General features: G+C 52.1%; 1 protein-coding gene across 1 annotated transcript in view; it reads right to left on the reverse strand.

The window, feature by feature from the left end:
- NKAIN1 (sodium/potassium transporting ATPase interacting 1) overlaps positions 1–25,585 on the reverse strand; it is a 226,527-nt gene that overhangs the window by 15,173 nt on the left and 185,769 nt on the right. The window contains exon 6 of the mRNA XM_038378022.2: positions 17,418–17,499. Within this exon, the coding sequence (XP_038233950.1) occupies positions 17,418–17,499 (82 nt within the window). The remainder of the gene's footprint in view (positions 1–17,417; positions 17,500–25,585) is intronic.

Raw genomic sequence — 25,585 nt, forward strand, 5'->3', positions numbered from 1 at the left:
GGTGAGTACAGCCCACCAGAGATGATGGGGGAAGAGGGAAAGGATTTTCTTTTGCATGAAGCTACAAAATTTCAGTCCCCATTCCATGGGGATGAGCATGGGGCAATGGCACTGAATACTGGCACTGTTTGCCACAGACGGTGGTGATTTTAGCTGATGTCTTACTCCTGAGGGTCACAAAGGCATAGAGACCACAGCTGCTGCTGGTGTCCCAAAACCGCCTGGGCCCATATGCCACTAGCCTGTTTATTGCAATGATGCCAGCCAAACTTATCGCAGAGTGGTACAAGGAAGTGTCCTACCTCAGAGGAAGAAACAAGGCAGCCATCCCTAGAAACATTTGAGAGAGGATTGCAGAGTGCCTCCAAGGAAGCTTCATCAAGATCTCTTAGGAGGATCAAAGGGCCATGCCCATGGGCATAAACAAACTGCTCTGCCTGCCTCCCGGCTCTGCCTATGCCAAGAGGGGAGTGAAAAGCAGATGCTAACAGCTCCAGCCCTTCTCATATGGGTAAAACACTGGTCCCGGCGGCTGCCATCTTTACGTTTAAAGATTTTAAGGAAAAATGCAGGCACACACTTACCTGAGGCCCCTTCCCCTTCAGCAGGCTCATCTGCGTTTGCCTGGTCAGACTGGCTGGACTGTGGCAGAGTCTCAAACAGGTCCTGGCTCGCGGCATGGCTGGCGTTTCCCACCACATCTCCCCACCCTTGCTCCTCACTGTTCGCTGCAGGGGCCTCTGTCTCAGGCTCCTCCAAGGTATCTGCAGTGGTCTGCTGGTGCTGGTGGGGTCTCTGCCAAGTATGGCCTGCGGTCCATTGTATAAGCACCAGGTCTGTGGCTCAGCATCAGATCAGTTGTCGGCCTTCTTGGCTTTGGGGTAGGCCTGCCCGCAGCTCCTTTGATTTCATGTGGCCCTGCTGCTGGTCCCTGCCGTACGCCTTCTCCTGCATCCCCCAAGCAATCTGCTCGTAGGGGTCCATGTTTCTATGGCTGGTTCATAGCTGGCCCTGCTCAGCCTCTTCTTGTCTCTGTGACCCCTGGGCAGAGGAATTTAAAACTGTGGCCAGGGTGGGGAATGGGGCATTGTGGGACAGCTGCTGGAGGACTGTTAGGATTGACACAGGTCATGCAGTGTCTATACTTGCACTGAGCCAACGCAGCAGGTCAAACGTGCCATTGAGGGGTGGTTCTACTGTGCTGCTAGAATGGGGCATTTACATCAGCCAGAGACAAAGTTGAACATAGACACGTGCGTGAATAGGTTGACACAAGGCGACTTCCGTCGCCCTAACTCTGGAGTGTAGACCAAGCCTAAGTAGAAACGATTCTCCTTACGAAAGGTGATGTGCAGTGTGGGGGAATCATGGGGAGGCAGCTTCCTAGCGGAGACAGAAGTTCATCAAAGCTGAGCTGGCTAGAGCCAGCGGGTTTGTCTTTGTTTTCCACCTTATTTAAAATGCTCCAGCTGCTGAATGACTTTCTTTGCTCCTTTTTTGATTACTGTTTCACCTGTCTGGAAACAGGAACTGCAGGCGTTTTAAGGAATGGATCGAAGGGTCAGCTCATTGTCTCACTTTCACTCTGTAAGGGCCTCCAGATCTGACCACAAAATGTTGTTTTGTGACTTCATACAGCACAACTCCACCATAAATCACAGCTGCTATCCTGATATTGCCTGCAGCAACAGGGAAATGGATGTGTGACTCTCTGTGTGTATGTGAGAGCTAGAGAATATCTTCCGCTATGTGACACATGCAGACAAAGACACACACACACACACACACCCTGAGATGCACATGCACCCTCACCCGACACATACCCACAATACACCCAAATGCCCATCACAAGGAGTCATGGAGAAACAGATGCACTCACACATCCAGGGACACACCTGCAACTTCCTCTTAGTTACATACATACATACAACACACATACAGATGCACATCACAGGGAGTGACACTGGCACACAATACACACACACACACACAGGCACCCTCCCCCCAGAAGCATAGGCCCAATACAAACAACACACCCATTAGATGTAATCACACAGAGAGAGAGAGAGAGAGAGACAAACACAACCCCCTGCCCCATAGCCCCAGATGCACATTAATATAAATCAGCTCTACGCCCCTCACACAGGACAGTGAGGCACACACCAGACCTACAGATACACAGTCAGGCTCACACTCACACACTCTCAGTCCTGAACACACAGACGTACACCAAATGCACACCACTGAATTCTTTCCTCCAGTCGTTCTCATATGATATTAACGAGTGAACTAACCAATCAGAAACGTCAGTATAGAGGGTCGTGTGTGTGTGTTTCTGTGGGATGTATCTGAATCACTCTCTCTGTGTGTGTGTGTGTGTGTGTGTGTGTGTGTGTGTGGTATATCTGTGTTACTGTGTGTGCATTTCTGTGTGGTGTATCTGTGTCACTGTGTGCGTGTGTCTGAATCTCGGCATATGTCAGCCTGTCTCTCAGTCACAGTGTGTGTCCATGTCTCAGGGTACGTCTATACAGCAAAAGCTGTGCATGGCCTAGCCCATTTGAGCTTGATTGGTATGGGTCACACTGGGTATGTCCACACTGCAGTCAAAGATCTGCGGCCCGAGGCTCAGAGCCCAGGTCAATTGACTCAAGCTCGTGTAGACATTCAGGCTCAAGCTGCCGCCTGGCCTCCCCCACCTCCCCCAGGCATTGCAGTTATATAGCCTTGCGCCTGAACCTCGAGTCAGCTGACCCAGGCCAGCCGCAGCTGTTCCATGGGTCTCTTATTGCCATGTAGACGTACCCAAGAGCAGTGAGATCAGGGCAGCTTCGGGCTAGCAAGGTGAATATGTACCAGGCTCTGTGCTGGGCTTGTGCTACCAATGCTGCACTGCCTTCAGTGCTAGTGTTCCCCATGCAGGCTGCATTCAGGCTAGCTCAGCCTGGCCAGCCTGTGCCCTGCTGGTGCTGTGCAGATGTCCCCTCAGCGCGGGGGCCACCACACTGCGTTGGAGGCAATACCTCGCCCCCTGCTCAGTGGTACCAGCCCCTCCTCTTCACCAGCACAGCGCCCTCCTGTTCTGCCTACGGGGCAGGGCTTGACTTGTAGAGCGGGTCAATGAGTTCAGTGTCAATGAGTTCAGTGTGTGAAGCTCTTTGAAAATCAGGCCCTCATGAGTTCTGTGCCCGTTGGCATGGGGGTGCAGCTTAGCTGGGGTGCTCCTGTGTGTAGCAGGGTCTGAATGCCCAGTGGGGAAGCACATCGAGTGCTTGTGCAGCATCCCCAGGAGACCCTGCGCTCCTGGCTCACGCCCCGCTGCCTGCTGGAGCTCAGGAACATGTGCAGGGGGGCGGCTGCTGCGTTCCCGGGAGGGACAGGACCAGCAGGGGTGCCCAGCACAGGCCCCTGGAGAGCAGGGATTGCATGGCAGCCTGCAGGCTTGCTGCTCCGGGTAGGCACGGTGGCTCATCTCCGGTCAGGTCAGGAGAGTGCCCTGGCGTGAGCTGCCACAGGGAATGGCCTGTGGATGGAGCGGCTGTGCAGAGTGGGGGAGAAAGAAAGACAGGAAGAGGCAACAGGGCAAATGCATTTTCTGTACTTCTCTAAGGCTCCATGTGGAAGTGCTCCCACACTCCTGCCTTTAATCCAATTACGGCTAATTGGTAACTACATAAGGAGCTTTAATTTCACAGGCTATTAAGGTAGCTTCTGTTTGCCTGCAGGCTCTCCCCAGATTCATTTTGCCTTAGTAATCCACGGGGACTCCATTTACCAGACCTGCTTGGCGGAAAGTGAATTAAGTGAGGCTCATAACTTTCTTGTGTTGCATCTGCCCAGGCAGCTGAGATACTCTCATTAAAAAGACAGGAGCTTCAAAACCCAGCCCCCGCCCTTCCCTCTATGCTGCTGGAAGCACGTCAGAGAGCCAGACTGTAGCAGCTGCCGCAGGGTTTCGAGGTGATCAGGATAGAGCACTTCACATAGCAGGGCCACAAGCCCCCAGCCCCTCTCCAGGGCATATGTTTTGCAAGACCCTATAGCTGTGTACCAACCCGCTTGCCCAGTACAGCTGTCTCTGTTTTGAGTATTCTACACTACACGTAACAATCCAGCAAGGAGGTGAAATCAAACCTTTGGCAAGCTCACCGAAGACTCATAGGTGGATGAGTGGGGACAGCATTCCCGCTAGGAACAGAAACTGCTCCAGAATGCACATGCTGACTCCAGTATTTGGGGTTCTCAAACTTCAAGCTTCTGGGCATCAGCGTACCCCCTGGAGGAGTCGGGAAGGATTCCCCACCAGCCCTCCAGGTGCAGCATTGCAGAACTGGCTAGGTGCATTTATGGGGGCTGGGGAATAGAGCCAAGAGGGTGTCAGCTCCCTTTGAAGCATCAGGGTTTGACCATAGGTAGAGGCAGGATGCCAGAGAACCTGGACTGCTGGCCTGATCTGCACAGCAAGAAGGGGGATATTGGACTGGATGTGACAGCTGTGATCTCAGCTTGGGTCACTGCTTGGACCCATCTCCTCCTGTTCTCAGAAGCCCCCTGAGGCTGATCAGAACCTCCTGGCCCTGGGGCCTTGGGCTAAGAGCCCTGCTCATGTGAGCATCAGTTCTGTAGTAGGGGGAAGAAGCCTGTGTCCCCGTGAGAGGGGTCCAGTGGGAAAGTCACAACAGGAAGGAAAGTCGCCTCTGGGTGGAAAAGGAGAGAACCTCCTCACCGCAGAGAGAGGCTGCTTCTCTGCAGCTCCCCTCAGAGCCACTCCTGTGGAGCGGCCATTGCTTTGTGCTGCCCTATGCGATCCCCACACTGTTCCTCATCTTGTGCAGGGGTTTGGGGTGCTGCAGAGACCCAGGAGAACAGGCTACCTCCTGGCAAGAGCCACACCCCCTGCCTCAGCTCCTCTGGACAGCCGCACCGCCTCCTCTGTGACTGGCCTTTCCCCAGCTACCGGGGCGCTGTGCATTAGGAAAGATGTGGACAAACTGGAGAGAGTCCAGAGGACAGCAACAAAACTGATAAAAGGTTTAGAAAGCCTGACCTGTGAGGGAGGGTTAAAAAAATTGGGCATGTTTAGTGTGGAGAAAAGAAGACTGAAGGGGGACCTGATAGGTCTTCAAATAGGTTAAAGGCTGCTACAAAGAGGATGGGGATCAGTTGTTCTCCAAGTCCACTGAAGGTAGAGCAAGAAGTAATGGGCTTTAATCTGCATCCAGGGAGATTTAGGTTAGCTCGTAGGGAAACCGTTTTAGCTGTAAGGACAGGTAAACTCTGGAACAGGCTGCCTAAGAGAGGTTGTGGAATCCCCGTCATGGGAGGTTTTTAAGAACAAGTTGGACAAACCTGTGTCAGGGAGGATCTAGGTTTACTTGGCCCTGCCTCAGCGCAGGTGGCTGGACTTGGTGACCTCTCGAGGTCCCTTCCAGCCCCACTTTTCTGTGAGTCTATGATTTCCTTGCACAACGCCACGTGAGACATACAGGTCTTTGTTACCCTCTAATGGCTAGGCCATATAAGTGGTTTATGAGTCTGTTGCTGCTTCCAGGTAACACTGCTATCCTTTAGCTCCAGCAATAAGAGCTTCAGCCTTTAGATCTAGAGGTCACAAGTCCAGTCCCTGCTATTGATCCAGGTAGGGCAGGACTGGCAGCTTGCACTAGCCCAGGAGCTAAGATCACCCAGGCCAGATTCCACTCAGTGGTAGTTCAGAGACCAACCCAGAAGCAAAAGGTGTTTGTGTGCTGATCACTGCCTCCTAGAACTGCAGCTCTGTGCTTTGAGCTCATGCTTTGAAGGTGCCACTTGAAACCCTCCATGTCTGCTCTCTTGCTTTGATGCTGGGTGCAGTGAGGACGGACAAGGACATCGGCTGGCATGCAGTGAAAGATGAACCCTCCAGCGCTCTGCCTCGTGCGATCCGTCTCAGCAAAGGCCCTTCCCAGAGACCAAAGGCAGAATTAAACTGCTCCCCACACAGGGCGCTCAGATTTATGGAAATTCTGGTTACACTGCACTGTCTGCTAACCAGATTATAAATGGGAACTGACAATTTTATTATAGCGTAAGTTTCCTCTCCATTACAGTCCTCACCACCTACCTGCACATCGTTAATGCAAATCCAGAGCCACTCAGACTAAACTGAGAAGGCACCAGCGCTCTTTAGTCTATTCTCTCCTGTATACGTAGGTTGCACATTTACAGCATCTATCAGTTTACACACAGCTATATATCTGTTGCTAGTACCCTCTAGTGCCGCTGCAGCAAGCCCTGTACCTGGGAGGGAGTTCAGTGGTTACAGTAGAGGATGGGAAGTCAAGACTCCTGGGTTTCAGACCTGGCTCCATCCTTGACTCATTGGGCAAGTCACAGCCCTTCTCTTGTCTCAGTTTCCCCTCTGGAAAACAAGGGGCATGATAGTTCTTCAGCTCGCAGGATGGCCTGTGGCGCTATGGCCCACAGTCTGCAATAACTCTGTGAGTGTAATGTCCATCTACACCCATGGGAATCCTGCCTGGGAACTGAGGGCAGGATCTACTGTAAGGGCTGGAGTAGGAAGAGAGCCTGAGACATAAGCCCTTGTATCAGAGGCCTGAGCTAAAGTAATCAAAACTTTGCTTATATAAAGCAAAGTTAAGTTGTGAGCAAGAGGCAGGCCCTGCTCACAGAATTTGGTTCCACATAGGGCTGATACTGTAAAAACACATATTCCTAAGAGGAGTTAGGCACAAAACACTCATGCAAGCACATTCCAAAAGGGTGGTACCAGAACACCCCGATAAATACATTCCCCAAAGATAACAGGAACTTGCTGACCCAGCTTAAGGATAAGGTCAGGATGACAGCATGATGAATAAAGATGTTTTGATCGAACCTACAGGTACAAGGCAATGGGTGGTGCCCTAATACATCAGAGGGAGGCACCCTGATATGTTGAGGGTGATACGTCACTTGTTTGAATTCGTGTATAAAGATGTATCTCAGAGGGAGTGTCTTTGTCCAGCCAAGGGGGCAGTGGAAAGTCCCGCCACTGACTGAGCTGCGTCCATTGTCATGGATATCCATGTGCTAGTGTAACTGTAGACATTGATCCAGGGAGCTAGGACCGTGCTTTGCTGACAGTAAACCTGGCCGGGCACCTTCGCACCTTAATGGATCTTGTGGTCATTGGGCGGTTCCCTAGAGATCTACTGTGCCAGCTGTCTGCACAGAGCTGGGACAACACACAGGGAGAACACACATGCAGCTGAACATCTGATGACCGGGGCCTGTGACCCGTGGTGGGCACTTGGAAAAGGAGGACCGTGGCAAATTATATCAGCTCATTGCGGGGTACTCTGGACAGAATGCAAATGTCCAGCGTTAGTAACGAGCAGGTTTTGGAAAGACTCTCCTGCTTCATTCGCTGGCTCTTAAGGTCAGGAAGAAACTCTCCCAGGGGAAAATCACCCCATAGCTCCTTACTGTTGGGAGGGATACAGGTCTGATCCAGCATGTGCCTTCCTACACTCCCGGGAATGGCTTGGTGCTGATGGACATGGTACATTTCAGGAGCCTCACAGATCTTCATCTGCAGTGCCCTTTGGAGACAGCAGTCCACAATCACACACAGAAGGTGTAGGCTGGTGTATATGACGGTCCTGGGCATGTCTGGGGCTAGAAGTGCACAGGAACAGAGTCTGGAAAACACCAGCAGTTGAAGGGTTAAACCTACTCCAGCCAGTTCTTCTGGGGTTGATTTTTATTTTTTAAAGTGTCTGGCCCAGCTTCTGCCCGGCAAGACAGCAGTCGAAATCCGGCGGAACTCCATGCATTGCAGTGGAGCTGCTCTGCATTCCCAGCGGTGTCGCTGAGAGCAGAAATTGGCTCTGTGTTTCTAATCAGAGCTGACGGAAGGGCCCCTGCAGAGCCCTCACTGTGTCACAGATTGTTTCAGGCCATAGCAGGGAGATGGTTTAATGCAAATTCATATCATGTAGTGGATGCCTTGTAAACTCCATGGATTTTCTCGGCATGGCATTGTTCACAGGCTGCTCTGATCAATCAAGTTTGCTAACGAAGTGCTCGGCTGGTACTCAGCCTCAGGACACCAGTTTCTATTGCCAGCTGTGTGCCACTGACTATATGTGATCTCAGGCAAGTCATTTGCCCTCTCTGATCGCTTCCCCACCTGTAAAATAATAATCCCTCACTCTTCAATAGTGCTTTGCACTAGATCTCAAAGCTCTTTACAAAGGTTGTCAGAATCACTATCCCCGTTTTACAGATGGGGAAACTGAGGCACAGAGTGGGGCCGTGACTTGCGCAAGCTCACCTAGCAAGCCAGTGGCAGCGACAGGAATAAAACCCAGGTTTCTTGAATACCAAGCCAGTGTTCAACCCACTAGGTCACGCTGCCTCCCCATAACAGAGGGCTACGGTGACTGACCTTTTTCGCAGACATGCTGGGAGCCTTCATGAGTTTAGAAGGGGGGGCTGCCCGGACTGGTGCCCTTCGGCAGGGCTGGCCTGGGTGCAGGGGGTGAGGGAAGAGTCAAGTTGCCGTGGCAGCCTTGAGGCAGAGGCAGTCTGATTCAGCTCTATTGGTGCTTCTCAAAGAGCTTCTCCCCACACAGTCCTGAGCGCAAAAGGGGGATCATGTCTGGCTGGGCTCCGGAGGAGCTGTCAGAGGCCAGCTCCCCCAGGCTGCAGCAGTGGGTGAGTGGCTCGCTGGGGGTGAGCCTTCCCAGGAAAGAGGGTGAGAAATGTCTCTCAGCCCGACCATCCAGAGCAGGTCTATTTGGATGAAATGAGCTCGAACCAACATTGCTGTCGAGATGATGGAAGTCCGACATGCCTCGCTGTAAATAATACAAGGAGTAATTATGTCTCAGGGAATTAATGTGCTGGGTGTTCAGAACACGAGGCGGCTGTGGGCATGCAAAGCCCAGCTGCTCCGCAGGCGAGCAGGTCATAGACCATGGCCGGGGACATGGGCATGGTCAGGCAGTTGTTTGATGATGCATCTGGAGGGAATGTCACAGTATGTCCTGGCTGCTCTGAGATTCTGCCTCAGGCCAGGTGTGATGGCTTTAAAAAGACAATGTGTCTAACTGGGACCAGTAAGCTTCCCAATGACATGTATTCAGGTTCTTATACTGCCCTCCTCTCCATAGTATCTGAGGGGCTTAGGCTATTCGTAGGTAGTAGGTCGTACTTAAGTTGTAGGTCATCAATGGAATGAGTTTGGGGTTCTCAATCTGGACTCGGGTGAATGGTTATCAACATCATAAAGCAATCACTGCCTTCATCAGGGTGGGTGGCCTGTACTCAACAGAGGCCCAGGGCAGGAATAGCCGGGAGATTCTGCAGGTCAGTGCATTGGCAGAGCTGTGGGGGAAGCCTAGAGCTGGAGTGGCAGAGGAGGCTGTGTTTGGGAACTGGGGCTCTACAAAGTATCCCTGCCCTGCTCCTGTTCTTCCCTCCCTTCCTGATTCACTAACAATATCCCAGAATGCACCGGTCCATGGCCTCACTGACTGCAAAAGTCTCTTGACAGCCTATGCAAGCCGCTCTCTGCAGCGTCCTGCCCTGGGACGGTGCCAGCAAACCAGCCGAGGCAGAGAGAATTGGAAGTGGCAGACGAATGGACCCTGAGTCTGATGCTGGCTGGCTGGACAGCCTGGTGCACGGGGAGTCAGCCCAGAAATCTGGGCCTCCCTCAGCTCTCTTCACAGCTTTGACGTAAGTCGGTCTAGGAAGGTACATCGCTCAGGGCTGTGAAAAGTGTCACGCCCTGTGTGACGTAGCTAGGTCGACGTAACCCCCACTGGAGATGCCGCAAGGTTGACGGAAGAATTCTTCTGTACGCCTTCCGGATGGGTGGATTTACTGCAGCGATGGAAACCCCCTTTCATCGCTGTGGGACGTGTCTACTGGGCAGCGGCATGGTTGCTGCTCTGCGGTTTGTCGTGTAGACACAGCCTCCTTTGCAAAGGTGGGTGTTTAAATTGAATACACATCGATTGCCTCCGTAGTGCACCCAGCCACCTCTTCCATGAGTGTGGACAGAGTCCAGGTCAGGGGAGACCCTGTGTGGTGACACTAGGCAGAAAAGACTGGGAGCCCGAGAGAACCACAGGGTCTGCCTGTGTCCAGCAGCCTCAAGGAAGAATCCTCTTTAGAATCACTAACACCAAGTCCAGTCTGTGCTAAAACACTAGGGACACTTCAGCTCTCTCACACACGTGTGCGCTCTCACAGGCTTTCGCACACACATCTGGGGCTTTGTGGTTACAGGGGCAGGCCAGGCAGCCATGTTTAGAAATGGGGTCCTGACCACTTCAGAAAGAACGGGACAATGGCACCAGGATTCCACTGGCTCTCTGGTATTGGACTGAAGTGAGGCATAACGCAGTAAGTCAGCAGGCAGGCGGAGACACAGCTGGGGGGCTGGGAGGGACGCTGGTTCCAGATGAGGTATGTCCAGCAAGGACACTGCTGTCAAATCCCGCAACCCTGCAATAATGACTGTTATTAATACAGGGCTGGTGGCAAAGCTGCGTCTGCCCTGACTGGGCATGGACACGGTCGGCTCCCGAGTTATGAAACTAACAAAAAAATACTTAGTTTGAAAAAGCAACTTGCCCAATGTCCGAAGCGTCAACAGAGGGTGACTCACTGGCCTAACCCTCAGGTGTAGACTGCCTGCTCCCTCTAGAATCCTAGGGCGAGCTCCCACCAAGGCCGATTTAGCCCCACTGTCCAGAGAGGAGCTGAATTCTCGATACATCCCTGAGTGTTTATCGGCCCGAGGAAACCTCAGGACAGCTGCTGGGTGGCTCTGGGTTAAAGAGCTCTGGGGCAGTTCACAGAGAAGTGGAGGAGGTTGACAATCCCTGGCCAACACTGGTGTGTTTGGCATTGGCTACCACTCTCCCACTCGCCGTGTCACCAGCAGCCCGTTCCATCCCTACAAAGTCTTGGCTGGCGTTTAAGCGGGACCCTACATGGTAAGAGTGGAGAAACCACACTCAGAAAAACCATGGAACACAGAACAGATGAATTCAGAATGTTGCCTGTTTTTAAAAGCTCGGCCTTCCCAGCCAGCCCACTCAGCACCAATCAAGCGGGTTTGTAGCTCACTCACATTCGTTTGCTTGACGCTTTGAAACGGGCCTGGTTCTGAAAAAAGAAGTAAGCTGGTAAGGGCGTGTCGGTCTCTAAGGGCAGGTACTAAAGAGTGGCAACCCTAGTAAGCCAGCTGCCTGGGGATTCGGTTATTATGGCCTGGCATTTTGCTTGCAGAATTGCAAGCTTTTGGTTTTGTGCAACATGGACCCATTAATGCGTGAGGACTAAATCTGCTCCCAGGGTGAATCGCAAGAGGCTGTATTTCTTTGAGGTGCATTTTGGAAAAACCTTTCATGACATTGGGGCTTGTTTGTTTATTTGGGGGGCAGAATCCCAACTCCTGGGTGAGAGGGGCTAGAAATCTGAGCGATTGTTAGCGCCGATGACGCATGTGTCTTAAAACCAGGGCCGGTCACTGCTGTATGTGATAAACAACCGTTCTGGACAGACAAGAAAGGCAGGCTGGCCTTGTGGGTAAGGCGGTGGAGTGGGTCAGTTCCCTGCTCTGCCACAGGGTTCCTGCGTGACTGGGGGCAAGTCACTGAATCTCCGCAGGCCTGATTCACCCTCTTTGTGTATCGAGGCTGATGTCAAGGGCTATAGGGCAGGCCTGAGATCCCACCCTTGCTCAGACATAGCTTTGAGCAGGGGGTTGGACTAGATATCTCCTGAGGTCACTTCCAACCCTGATATTCTATGATTCTATGATAGCCCCAACAGCGCTGCAGCCCTGGGTGCAGGGAGAGCTCTGGGCAGAACAGAAGCAGGGAGCAGTGGCCTGGAAGAGGGAGGTAGCAGGAGCAGCCCTGCAAAGGGCCACAGGGACCTCAGTGCTGCCAGACCCAGGGCTAGGGCCCTCAGCCACCTCTGAAAAGGACAGACACAGATGCCAGCCCATGGATGAATCCTGTCTCTGGTGCCTCCATTCTCCATCCATACAATGGACATAATAAGAACATAAGAATGGCCATTCTGGGTCAGACCAATGGTATCCTGTCTTCCAGCAGTGGCCTGTGCCAGATGCTTCAGAGAAAATGAACACAACAGGGAGATTATTGAGAGATCTATCCCCTGTCATCCAGTCCCAGCTTCTGGCAGTCAGAGGCTCAGGGACACCTGGACCGTGTGTTTCCCCATCTCCTGGGGGCATCAGGAAGCTAAAGCCATTAGTGCACGAGAGGTGCTCAGATACATCACTGAGACAGGAAAAGCAGAGGAATCCTGGAACCACCAGATGAGCAGCGAGTCCTTAGCCTAAACCCCCGCAGGCGTTCGCTGTCCGGTGGGGATGCCCCACCGTGCCATTGTGACTTGGAGTGCACCAAGCCACCAGCGGGATTGGAAAACACCTTGTGCTTGACACTCTTCCCAAGCAATTCAGTGCAGACGAGGGGAGGCGAGTCATAGACTGCGCAGTGGATCTAATTCTCCATTTAACTTCCATCAGCTTTCCCACACTCTGAGCAGCTCGTGTGTCAACAGTAATGGTCAGCGCCATTCACAACAACGCGCAATTTGATTTCATTGTGTCCAAAAAAACGGATGAGAACTGAGGAGCCAAAGCTTTGTATTTACTGGGGGAGATGTGTCTGAAATTAACCAAGGGCCCTGCAGCTTGGGGCTGATGGAAATTTAAAGAAATCAAGTGTGTGGAGCTCATTTTTCTGTAGTGGACACAACACAGCCACATAACCGGTCAGGACGTGGTGCTCATGCGATTTCTAACCTTAATGAAAAGGAGGAAGAGACTTAAGCGAGTCCGCACAGAGCTGAAGCAGGATCACACACAGCCACTGCTTCTCTAGGCCTACTGAGCTTGTGAAAGCTGACCAGCTCCCAGCACCTGGCTTACACATTGTACAGAAACGAAGCCATAGCAAAACATAACTAAGGCCTTTCTATCTAGCTGAGGTTTTTCTGTAGCACCTATCACCACAGCATCTAAGTGCTATCAGCTTTGGAGTACCCTGTATCTCTTGTGGCTTCAATAACTCCTATGAAACACCTCTGCAGAAATCGCTGGTAGTGTTCCCAAACATTGTAGCTTATAGCACTGATACGGCCAGCTTTGGGCAATTACTGCAGGATGCTGCTGATCTGGTATTTCGGGGAACCTTATAGCAGGCTGCTTTTTGGTTGGGGTCATCAATGAGTCCCAGCCTGAAGCAATCGATCCAGCATTGACCAAGCGTAGCATAAATGAGTCGGCCTTCAAAACAACCGAAAGGGGATGCTGGATTCTGACTTTTAGCCACTCAGATGAACTGTCAAGATCCCCCCACTCACTGTTTGATGGCAATAAAGCCTAACGTGGAAGGAGAAAGCTCTCTCGGGCTTTAATCTGAGATAAACATAAACATCTTTAAAACTCCCAGCCAGCCTTTTGGTTCATCTTTGCAAGAATGCGTTAGGATCACTCCATGTCGAGAGAGTTGTTTGGACATTGTGTGCTCCCTGCTCCTCCCTGCTGTTCTTCCCGGGGGCTGGCACAAGACAGGAAGGTCATTAGACAGCTGCAGGTGAATCCCGCCAAATTCAATTCACTACATCCTGTTGTAAAACACCGTTCTGTTGACTGTGGAACACAGGGGATCCAGGCCTGTTCCGGCCACTTCACACTGGTGCCAAATCACATTGAATTCAGTGCTTTGGGTCGTCACACAAGGATTTGCCCAATAACACCACAACACACTATGTAAAATACAGGTGGGACATTGCTCACATACTGGCTACTGACCAGCCCAAGAGCTCACTGAAGGATAAAGGAAGCAGAATTCCAGGGTGCTCTGTGCATTTTGGGGGTGTGTTCAGTGCCCAGCATAATGGGGTCCTGATCCCCAGTTAGCCCTACTATAATGCTCTACTGCTGCCATTCTGAGCCAGGCAGCTGTTTTGGTTGCTTGTAAAGAAATTCAGTCCTCATTACAAACTCCAAGAAACACACACTCGACTCCAAAGTTGGCGGATGCCTGTTTGACTAATTGCCCCAAAGCCGGCACCGAATCTGTTCTCAGCACTGCCACAATAGTCGGGGTGAAAGTAACTTAAAGGACTTACCGGTACTCCGGAGTCCTGAGCGGGGGCGTGGCCTCTACCGGAAGAGGCGTGGCCTTTAAGTACCCGGGCCCTTTAAATCAAGATTTAAAGGCCCAGGGCTCTGGCTGCAGCTGGGAGCCCCGGGGCCTTTAAATCGCCCCCAGAGCTACCAGCTGCAGAGGCGGCTGGTGGCCTCGGGGCTCAGGGGTGATTTAAAGGGCCCCGGGCTCCAGCCGTCGCTACTGCAGCGGCGCTCCGGGCCCTTTAAATCACCACTGGAGCCCTGCTGCCGCTACCCCGGGGCTCCGGCAGCAGGGCTCGGGCAGCGCTTTAAAGAGCCCAGGTCTCCAGCTGCTGCGGGGAGCCCCGGGCTCTTTAAAGTGCCAGCCTGGGGAAACTGATCCGGTCCGGCATGGCCTACTGGCTCTTGCCGGTATGGCTACCGTACCGTACTGACTTACTTTCACCTCTGATAATAGTTCATAGGCCCCCTCTGCCATCAGATCTCGGCTACCGCTGTGGAACACCACACTGAGCTGGGTCAGTAACCCCAGTGATTCATTCTCTTTTCACTTAATGACAATAGCCGTGCTGGTGGGGTTGCTTAGCCAGCAAAACCATGGCCAAGTGCCAAGAATTACATTTTCTCTTGAGAAGAGAACATCTGATATCCCGTTGGGTCTCTCATCTCCACAGGCAGGGCAGCACAGCACTCCCTAGCATCACACTGGGACAACTGCTTTACAGCGGATGTACTTTACCACATTGTGGTTCTTGGTCCCTGTAATGTGGCGCTCACTGCACCCCGCTGGGTTCAGCCTCCAGGCCCCGCTCCCCAATGAGTCAGGACCACTTCAAGCTGGTGCCACACCGCTGCTCTTTATTCCTGTGTCCAATCCCCACCACCAAGCTCCAATTATTTACAGATTATGTACACGTTTGGCCTAGCACAGGCCTCACTGGCAACAGGGTTGCTGGCTGCTGGCTCCTTCTGAGCCTGCCCCCACTGCAGGCTTCCTCCCTCGGAAGCTTTTAGCCCCTGTTAACGAGGTTGGCAGGTGTGGCCAGTTTCCAAGCCAGTCCTAGATAGTGGGCCAGCCCCAACCCATTTCCCCTGGTTGAGGCAGGAGTGGCAAGAGCTGATTAGGGCTTCCCCTGCCACAGCCCCTTCCAGTAGCTGCATCACATAGGGATTTACAAGACAGATGATCAGTAGTTTTCAGGTTTCCAAGTTATTTAACATGATTTAACATTTTTGCTGCAGCCATGCCTACAGGTCACCCTGGCTGGGTCCCGTTGTGCTAGGCACTGTACAGCCATGAAATAAATAACAGTCCCTGCCCCAAAGCGCTTATAGTCTAAAATAAAGTTAGCATTAGGAAGCAAAGCAGAGATGTCGCAGAAGCCTGGTAGAAGCCTTCATGTGGGATTTATGTTGGAAAACACTTCCCCAATCTCTGCCATCTCACTCCTGGGAGCCAGGAGCCAATTGATCCCTGGCATAGCTCCACTGATTTCACACCCCATCACCCATTCCTTCCTCTCCCCCATTTATGCTGCAGCCCCCTTTGCAATAGCCATCCCCCTATTCATCTGCTGTGGTGAGGGGATCTCTGGGGCACTTTCTTTCTAGCCAAGAGATGGGGTCAGAGGAAAGGAGGAAGTAAATTCTGCATGTGAAAATGCACGTCTCTGACAGAGCGCTGAGGAAGGGTACAGCAGCACTCTGGATGCATTTGTCTCATGGCCGTCTCCTCTCTGCATATATAATTGCACTGCATGCCCTTGAATTTACATACAAGACTTAAAACACAATTAATTTTTGGCAGCCAGCAAAGCCCGAATGAGACTAATCCCTTTAGATTTTGAATTATTATCTCATTTTGGCATTATCTAGTTAAACTTAAATGGGCAGAGGGGAAAGTCAATTGCACTTATCTGAAGAGATGTTGCTCCCACTGGAAAATATTCAGTGTTTAGAAGGCCTAGTGGCTGCAGAATGGAAGAGTGGAAAGCCATAGAGAGGAAAGAGCGGGTGCAGTGGGGTTTTCTGCACCATCCTTTCACCTCTAGGGTTCTCAGTGCAGAATCGAATTGGATCGCAAGTGAAAATGAATGTGATGAGTCTGATCGTGTTTCTATTGATCGAACTCTGGTACTGTTGTCAGTGTTCGATCAATAGAAACAACCCAGGATTAGAGCAGTTGGGGAGGTGGCAGGTTAAAACTGCCTGTGTTGTAAGTGGAGTGCTGTGTGGGGGCTCAGGACAGCAGGCTGTGGGTCAGGATTGAGCTGTGCTGGCACAGCTGCATGGGGGCTCAAGACAGGACGAGCAGGGGGGCTGTGAGTCAGCATAGCACTCAGCCTTCTCTCACTCATAGGAGTGAGGGTCTCCATATATCTCTTCCCACAGCACAACTCCGGGCTTCTGAGTCAGATACCCCCCATCCGACTTAGCTCACCGCTAAGCTGGAAGACCCCCATCCACTTCAGGCTCCCCTCCCCTCTGCATCAGCTCTTGTTGAAGGGAAGCCCTGACCCCCAATTCGCCATCTCACAGGGGGAACTCACCCCCCCCCCCACGACTCTATCCTCCCCTGCCAATCCCCCGGCAGCTTGGCTGCACGTCCCACACATTCTCCCCCAGCCCTTCAGTTCTGCAGTGGCATGTGGCTGTGCGGGTTCAGGCTAGGCTGTGGCCTATGTCCCTTCTGGTGCCTTGCTTCTGGAGCCACTGCGTTCACCTCCATCCCAAGGGGCCCGGGGCAGCTCGCCCCGCTGTCAGTGAGCCCAGCAGGGAGCCATGAGACACACTGGCACTTAGTCGGGCATGCTGAAGGGAGCTGACCGGGGGGGACGACCTCCCCCCGGCCACGCCCCCTTTCGCCTTAGTGACCAGGCCCCGGTTTCCGGAGCGGCCAGGGCAGGGCATGCTGTTCCCCACATTGCCCCACCCAGATGTGCAGAGAGCCCCTGTAGGGACAATAGGGCAGCTGGGTCACCAAGGTCCGTGCAGGACTCTCTGCTAAGGGGGCCATTTGGTGCCAATTGTGCTGGCGGTTCGTGTCCTGCTAGGAACCAGGCTCCGAGCCATCGCGCGCCCACCTGCCTACCAGCCGCTGTGCTGTGGCCAGGACTCAGTCTGCTCCCGTAGCGGCACGGTGATGACCCTGGACGGTCCCCGGAGCCATCCCGCCCCTCACGGAACAGCGGCCCCGGCTCACCGCTCCCGCTCGCATCCCCGTGGGCAGGCAGGTGAGACTCACGTGTACAAAGGCTGTAGCTGTAAGTGTGACGTCTTCTGTGGGGCCTGGTAGCCGTAGGAATCAAATCCTCCGATGAAGTCAACTGGGGAGAGGAAAGAACAGAAGATGGGTGTCAGCAGGGGCTCCAGCTGCTACTGCAGGCAGACGCGGCTGGAGCAGGACAGGGCAGTGGATTTTAGACTCCTTCCTTCTTCTCTGCACTCCCGCCCCCACTCTAGGTTAACGGCCCAAACCCCCAGCAACAGAACCCCCGGTGACCATTTCAGAATGGGGAGAGTCAGCAGGGTCCCTCCATGCTCGTGTTGAGTGGCTGAGGGGGAGAAGGTGTGTGTCGGAGACAGAGTGTGTCGGACTGTGTGAATGCACGACAGGCAGAGAGTGCATCGGCATGCAAGCGTGTCCCCCGGAGCCTGGAGGAGGCCCCGGGCCTGATCCCTCTTTCTCAGCGGTGGAAATCCGCAGTGACCCCACGGAAGTCAGTGCAGCATCCCAGCAGGAGAGCCAGGGTAAGCGAGAGAAGACTCCAGCCCAGCATTCGTGCACCTAGAGCTCGTGGCCTGTGAGCTCAGTACGTGTGTCCCAGCCGCCTTCCCATTGCCCAGACGGAAGATAAATGCAGGAAGAGCCAGACTGACTTAAAAAGATCCCCCTGGCTCTTTTCTACTCAACACAATAGACCTCGCATTTCACACTGGACAAAGTGGGTAAAATTACCCTACTGTTATCTTCAAAGTGGGCATTTAAGGAGAATTATGGGTGATTTAAGTCTCATTTAAAGGGTGTAATTTAGAGGAATTACAGACACCAATAGATCAGTTTTCATTTCTGCGATGGTTGTGATTTCCCTCCGACAGATTAATCCCCCTTCAGACAGCATTAATACAAGGAGACTGGTTATTGTTTTAGAGTCCAATACCTGGTCTATGAGCCCCAGGGGGCACTCGCCAGAATAAACAATGCGTGGGCCTACTCTGGAGCAGAAGGGACATGCAAACATGCCAAGTGAGTGGCCTGCCTCCAGTGCAAACCAGGGGGGCTTTCAGCACACACGGTGTCCAGAGGCGATGGGAAGTGGGAGGTACTGAGGGGAGACACTGGACCTGGATAAGTGGGCAGACTGCTGGCCTCTGCTCCCCAGAGCACATCTTGACCTGGATATTCTGCTCCCCCTGCAATATGGGCATCTATTACTAGGTGAACAAAATCTTCTCAGTCAAGATCTTTTCTGCCCAATGTTTGCAAGCACTATTGTTTTTTTGTGTTGCTAACAGGCTAGCAGTGTTTGCTTGCCTGCTGCCAGATGCCCCCCTCCATCTCTCTCTCTCACACACATACATACAGGCACTGTTGGCAAGTGCAAATCCTGCTGGGAAAGGGCCAAGTGAATTCTGCTGACTTACCAAGGCAGGTGGCTCCTTACCCCACCTGGATACAGAGGAGGAACTTTCTGGGGCAAGAGGATCTAGGATGTAGGCCGAGCAGTCATGAAGGAGGAGCCCCTAGGAGCTGCAGCGACTGGGAGGAGGTTTGACCTGAACTTTGTTACCTGATTGTTGACTGTGTTAATAAAGCCAAATCACAGGTGGGGGGTGAGTGCAAATGCAGTCTGTCGAGCAGGCGGGAAAGCATTATTCTATCAAAAATCTCATTACCTAGTCAAGACCTTTCTCGGCTACTCACAGTTTGTGCTTATCGAGCCACTTCCAGGATTTGAAAGTGCTCTACAGATGGTCACAAAGCTAATCCCCCAGCCTGCACTATGCCCATGTTACACATGGCATAGTGAGGGGAAGGATTTTCTCCCAGCTCATAAAGGAAGTTATGAGGACAGCCAGGAATCCCGGCTCCCATCCCTCTCCTGTAGCCACTCTTCCTCACTGAAGACAGGGAAGATGACAGGCTCTTTATTATATTATTACTATTTATTATTTATATTGCAGGAGCACCGAGGAGAGCCCCTATGGATCAGGTTCCCATTGTGCTAGGCACTGTGCAAACACAGAACAAAGACAGTCCTTGCCCCAAAGCACTTACAGATGAAGGCAGGAGACATGACTTTACCTGTGATCTGCAAAGCGCCGTGTACATTTCGGTGGCTCGGTAAATGTTCTCTAGTAATCACAGCACGCCCAGTGGTGCCTGCCGGCGCTAGCACTTCCAGGCTGGAGCCGATTCACCCCTGAAGAGTGACACTTTCATGAGGGACTGTGACTATTTGAAAAATCCAATGCAGGGCAAATACTTGCCTCTCCCACCCACAATGCTGCCTGTCCTGGGGCAATACTGCCAGCATTATCCCCCGGGTTGTTTCAAATCACAGGTCAGGGTGACCTTTTCCGCTTTTTGCCCTGGACCAGCAGGGTTTCCATCCACCAGCCCTGGGCTCTCGAGTCAAGAGGGGGAAAGGGCTCCATTTTCTTCAAAGTTTGCAAAAGCAGATGCAGTGTCTTGTCCCAGGATTGGCTCATCCCCATTCTCTGTCACATACCCTGGCTTCCTAGCCATCCCTTCATTCCTTTATTGACTCGCCATGCATTCCCCTCATCCTCCAGCAACTTCGCCGACTGTCCATCTGCTCACCCCCTGCTCCCCTCCCTGTCACCTTTACTGCTTTCCTCTCCCTCCCTCCAGCCGCGGACACTTTCAGAGATGTTCCTCTCCATCCCCTCACTGCCTCCCCATCCCTCTCTGACTCCAGTACAAAACTGCCTGCCTGGTTTTCAGAACTGCCCAAGAGCTTGCTCCTCCAGACCTATGACCTTACACCCACCCACTCCCCGAGCTGCTCACTCCAGCCCCCTCACCTCCCTCCCAATGATTCTTCACATCTGGGGCAAGGGGCAGGAAGGGTCCCTTTGTCCCTTGAATTTGCTCCATCTCTCTGGAGCAACCTTCCCACAGCTTTCAGAGTAGCAGCCGTGTTAGTCTGTATTCACAAAAAGAAAAGGAGTACTTGTGGCACCTTAGAGACTAACAAATTTATTAGAGCATAAGCTTTCGTGAGCTCTAATAAATTTGTTAGTCTCTAAGCTTCCCACAGCTGTTTCTGAACCACTGAGTCGCTTCATCCCTCTAAATCTCCCTTGACAAATTCCCTTTCCCCTCTTGCCTGCGATTGTCTCTCCAGGCTGAGCGCCAGGCGATAACGCCTACTGGTGGTGCTACAGCAAAATAAGCCACACTGTTATTCCTATAATCGCTCTCAGCTTTGCCACTTAATTCTTCCTGCTGAAATGCTGGGGAGGAATTATACTCCAAAGTTTTCTATGCACTTGGCACCTAAACCCTCCTACGGACATTCTTGGGAGGAATTATGAGATGTCTGTGAATCCCCTGCAAAGTGGGCAGCCACTCCACTACCCAATGTGAACATAAGGCAGCTTTTGGACAGAGAAACTATATTTAACCAAATTAGGTTCTCTCCCTGCAAAGCGGAGCCTCCGAGACACTCCGAGGGGGCCGGTGCGGCCAATCTCCCGGAAATAAATATATAAATCATTTAAGAACCATTGAATGCCATGGATTATCCTATTAGTGTTCTGGAAATCAGAGTGAAGTCAAGGGGGCCATCCTCCAGGCCTATTTGTCTTTCTAACTTAATATTCAACGAGTTCTCAGTTTTGACGGCATCCATCCATTTCCAAATCTAATAAAATATTCCATTAAAAAGATGCATTTGAATCTCAGCTATAGTGGCATTAATATTAAAAGTGTATTGAATGCATGAGTTTGTTTGAATGCCATGTGCTGTGTGGAATGCAAACACAGTTCAAAGATAGCAGAGGCAGATAAGCTCCTTGCCAAATCTAAATATACATAAGCAACTTATTACAACAGGCGGTGTCCAATTTCACATGGAGATTTTTATTTTCCACTACATCGGTTTGAAATGCTGGTGGAAGGAAAATGCAGAGCGCAAGCCAGAATGTAGATCTCTTTCCTCCCCTAACAAAGTCTGGGCAGCAATTCACTCTTGTGCTGATACTAAGGCAGAGGTGGCCAAAGCCAGGGTCAAACTGCTCTGGGATGTGGCCCATGGTTGTCCAGTACAGGTGGTGCCCACTGTGACTACAGGTCTGAACATCTGCCAATGCAATGCATTCTGGGACCCGTAGTCTCCTCTGGGCACAGCTTTGTAATTAAAGAGGAGGGCAGCTGCAGTCTGCTTCACTTTTGTAAGCACCATCCAGCAAGGTGCCAGTATGCCTCTGTTTACCCAGGTTTGGATACTTCTATATTAAGCAAATGTTAGAGGCCAGCTGAGCCAGTTCTTCCTGCACTGCCGCGTTCTAGCTACAGCACTGTAGCGCATTCAGTGTAGACACTTTATGCAATGGGTAGGGTTGCCAATTTTCTAATCGCACAAAAACCAAACACCCCTTCCCTGAGGCCCTGCCCCTTCTCCGAGACCCCACCCCCACTCATTCCACCCCTCCGTCCCCGTCACTTGTCCTCCCCCACCCTCACTCACTCGCTTATTTTCACCAGGCTGGGGCAGTGGGTTGGGGTGTGGCAGGGGATGAGGGCTCTGGATGGGGGGGGTGGGCTCTGGGGTGGGGCCAGGGATGAGGGGTTTAGGGTGCAGGAGGGGGCTCCAGGATGAGGCAGGGCTTTGGGGTGTGAGAGGGGATACGGACTCTGCGCTGGGGGTGTGGGCTCTGGGGTTGGCCAGAAATGAGGGGTTCAGAATGCAGGAAGGGGCTGGTGCCCAGGAGTTCGGAGTGTGGGAGGGGGCTCTGGGCTTGGGCAGGGGGCTGGGATGCGGGAGGGGGGTATGGGATCTGGGCTGGGGGTTCAGGCTCTGGGGTGGGGCAAGAAATGAAGGGTTCAGAGTGTGGGAGGGGGCTACAGGCTGGGGCAGGGAGTTAGGGTGTGGGAGGGGGGTACAGGCTCCGGCTGGGGGTTTGGGCTTTGGGGTGGGGCCGAGGATGAGGAGTTTGGGGTGTAGGAGGGGTCTCTGGGCTGGGGCCGAGGGGTTCGGAGTGCAGGAGGGATCTCAGGCCTGGGTTAAGGGGTGGGTGGGGGGTGGGCTCCGGGTGGCATTCACCTCAGGTGGCTCCCGGAAGTGGCCAGCATGTCCCTCTGGATCCAGGCACCAGGCGCGGCCAGGTGGTTCTGCTCAGTGACCCCACCTACAAGTGCTGCACCCCACAGTTCCCACTGGTCACAGTTCCCGGGCAATGGGAGCTGTGGAGCCGGCACTCAGGGCGGGGGCAGCGCACAGAGCCCTCATGGCTGCCCTTGCGCCTAGGAGCCTGAGGGACATGCCAGCCACTTCCTGGGAGCTGCACAGAGCCGGGTAGGGAGCCTGCCAACCCCGCACCAACTGGACTTTTAATGGCCCGGTCAGCAGTGCTGACCAGAGCCACCAGGGTCAATTTTCAACCAGGTGTTCTGGTCGAAAACCAGACATCTGGCATCCCTACCAACTGGAGGGGTTCTCCCGTCAGTGCATATAATCCACCTCCCTAAGAGGTGGTAGCTAGGTCAATGGAAGCATTCTTCTGTCAACCTAGCGCTCTCTACACAGGGACTTAGGCTGGCTTAACTCCATCGCTCAGGGGTGTGGATTTTTCATACCCCTGAGCAACATAGTTAAGTCAACCTAATCTTCTAGTGTACACCAAACCTTAGACACCACAGTTAGTAACTGCTAACCCAGGTACTATAACTAGCACGTGGAGACAGCCAGAATCAAAGGTTTCATTTGGATCATCAAGCAAGAGCTGGAATGCTTCTCAGAATCTCTTTGGAGAGATACATCGCCAGGGTGGGCTGGCGGAACCACAGGGAGAGTCCGAAGTTAGCAGAACTTTTTCAAGTGTCTGAAGTTTCAGATCAGCTTTGAATCTGGGGGCAGTTCTTGCTCGTCCCTCCTTCACAATCACAGCGATAAGAAATACGGCCAAAGGGAGATCGGAGGGGAGGCCCAGTCTCCCCCGTGCAGCAGGGTCTAAACCATACATACTTGTGCACTCATGGGGAAATGTGGGATTCGCACATGCAGTTTGGGCAGCCATTTTGGAAACCTGGGTCTTTTGAGGCGGCCATTATAGAATCATAGAAATGTACGGCTGGAAGGGGCCTCAAGGGGTCATCTAGTCCAGCCATCTGACCTGAGTCAGGGCCTAGTAAACCTAGACCGACAGATTTGTCCAATCTGATCTTAGAAACCTCCATTGATGGTGATTCCACAACCTCCATTGGAATCCTATTTCATAGTTTAACAATCCTTAGAGTTAGAAAGGTTTTCCTACTAACTAGCCTAAATCTCCCTTGCTCCTGTCCTCCCAAGTGCTTGCAATCCCTCCCATCTTGGTGTCATCTACAAATATTATAAGCACACTCTCCACTCCATTATCCAAGTCATCAATGAAAATATTGAATTGTACTGGACCCAGGACTGACCCCTCCCAGTTTGACAACCTTATATGATCTGAGCCTGCCCCTGAAAGGGTGCCAAGTACTCCCTTTCCCCCATTGCTTTCCTGCCCAGCATGCTGCAGAGAGGGTTTCAGGAGTCCTTTGGGGTGCTGCAATGGAGCAGCTAAAGCATGAGGAGCCCAAACACAAAGTGCCAGCATCCAAACGTCTTGTGGAAACGACTGCACCAAGGTGTGAATGAATGCTTGCCTCAGTGACCTAAGCCTGTCACAGCTGGCTGCGCTTGGGAAAAGAGCTCCCACCAGGATGCTGTGTGGCCCACATACCCTAAGGCAGCCCTGCATCAGGGACTTTTAGCAGACAGAGATTCTAAGGGAAAGCGATGGGAACTTAACCCCAGAAAAAATCTGGTTACAAACTAGGAGAGATCTAAGAACATGGTGACTGAGTTTTGCTGCAGTAGCAGCCTTGGATGATGAAATGAAGGCAGCTAAAGCAAGCAGAAAGATGGCACAGTGGTTTGTGCACCTTGGGACGTTGGGGTTTAAATCCCTGCTCCATCTCTTTCTTCCTCTGTGGCCTTTGGCAAGTCACTTACCTTTTCTATGTCTCTATTTCTCATCTGTATAATAGGGACTCCCAGAGCTGGGTGAGGCTACATACATGAAAGATTTGGAGGCACTCACATAATATGGTGATGGGAGCCATGTGAGTACATAAAATAGAAGGAATTTATCAGTGACAGGCCTCCTACACGAGTCACTTATTTGATGTGGTTTGTGGGGATGTTCCTTGCTGGGGCTTTTTGTTTGATTTATTGGCTGGCTGCGGTAAATCACTGTCTCCGTTGGGTTATTCGATGCTGTCAATTGGCTGGAATTAATGATTTACAGATGAGTAGTAAATGCCACTGGATGGTTATCAGTGTGATTGTACGTTTAATTATTGGCTGAGCACTCAGCACTGGTATGTGGCTGTCTGCAATATTGTTCAATGGAAATAAATGAAATAGATTTTTTAAAAAAAATTCTCCTATAGCTGTGCTTACATTTCCTTTCCTCTGTTGGGTTACACATAAATGGAGTAGGTTGGATCGGTAACAATCTGTGATTATGGCTCTGTGGGTATCTATCTTTCTGCACAGGGTACTGCCACTCCCATACTATTCTTCCTGCTGGTATTGCTGCTACCATTTCAAAAGCTGGCTAGGGGAAGATAATATTTCATATTTACTGTAACTGAGTATTGTATAGAAGGGCGAAGCAGGTAAAAGAGCCTTCTCTGGTGGAAGCCAGGGGAGAGGCAGGATGTTTCAGTGGTTAGAGCACTGACCCGAGTTCAGTCCTGCTCTGCCACAAACATCCCAGGCATGTGTCTTTGTGCCTCATCTCTAAAATGGGGATCACCGCGTCAAAGACTGGGAGGCTCTCCAATACTTACGGTAATGGGAGCTGTTTAAGAATGACAGGACACTGTGGCTAAGGGCTTGCTATATGGGATGTGAATGTACAGTGTGACAGGCAGTGACACCACGCGCAGACACTGCCACAGCACAGTGAATGTGCTTTGGTGTGCTGCTGTTGGAAACACAACTATGACAAAGCGCACTACAATACTTTTAGTGCGCGGTGGGAAGCATCCATGAGGACCATTACTGTACAGCAAGTGACTGCGCTATAGAGTCACGCCCTGGCTTGCCACATATTAATGCCCCCTGTAGACGAGCCATAAGAGAACAGCAATGTGCAGTGAAACTTTTAAAGGAAATACCTGCTCCCACAATT

This window comes from Dermochelys coriacea, chromosome 19 (assembly GCF_009764565.3).
Source record: "Dermochelys coriacea isolate rDerCor1 chromosome 19, rDerCor1.pri.v4, whole genome shotgun sequence".
Taxonomy (NCBI): domain Eukaryota; kingdom Metazoa; phylum Chordata; order Testudines; family Dermochelyidae; genus Dermochelys; species Dermochelys coriacea.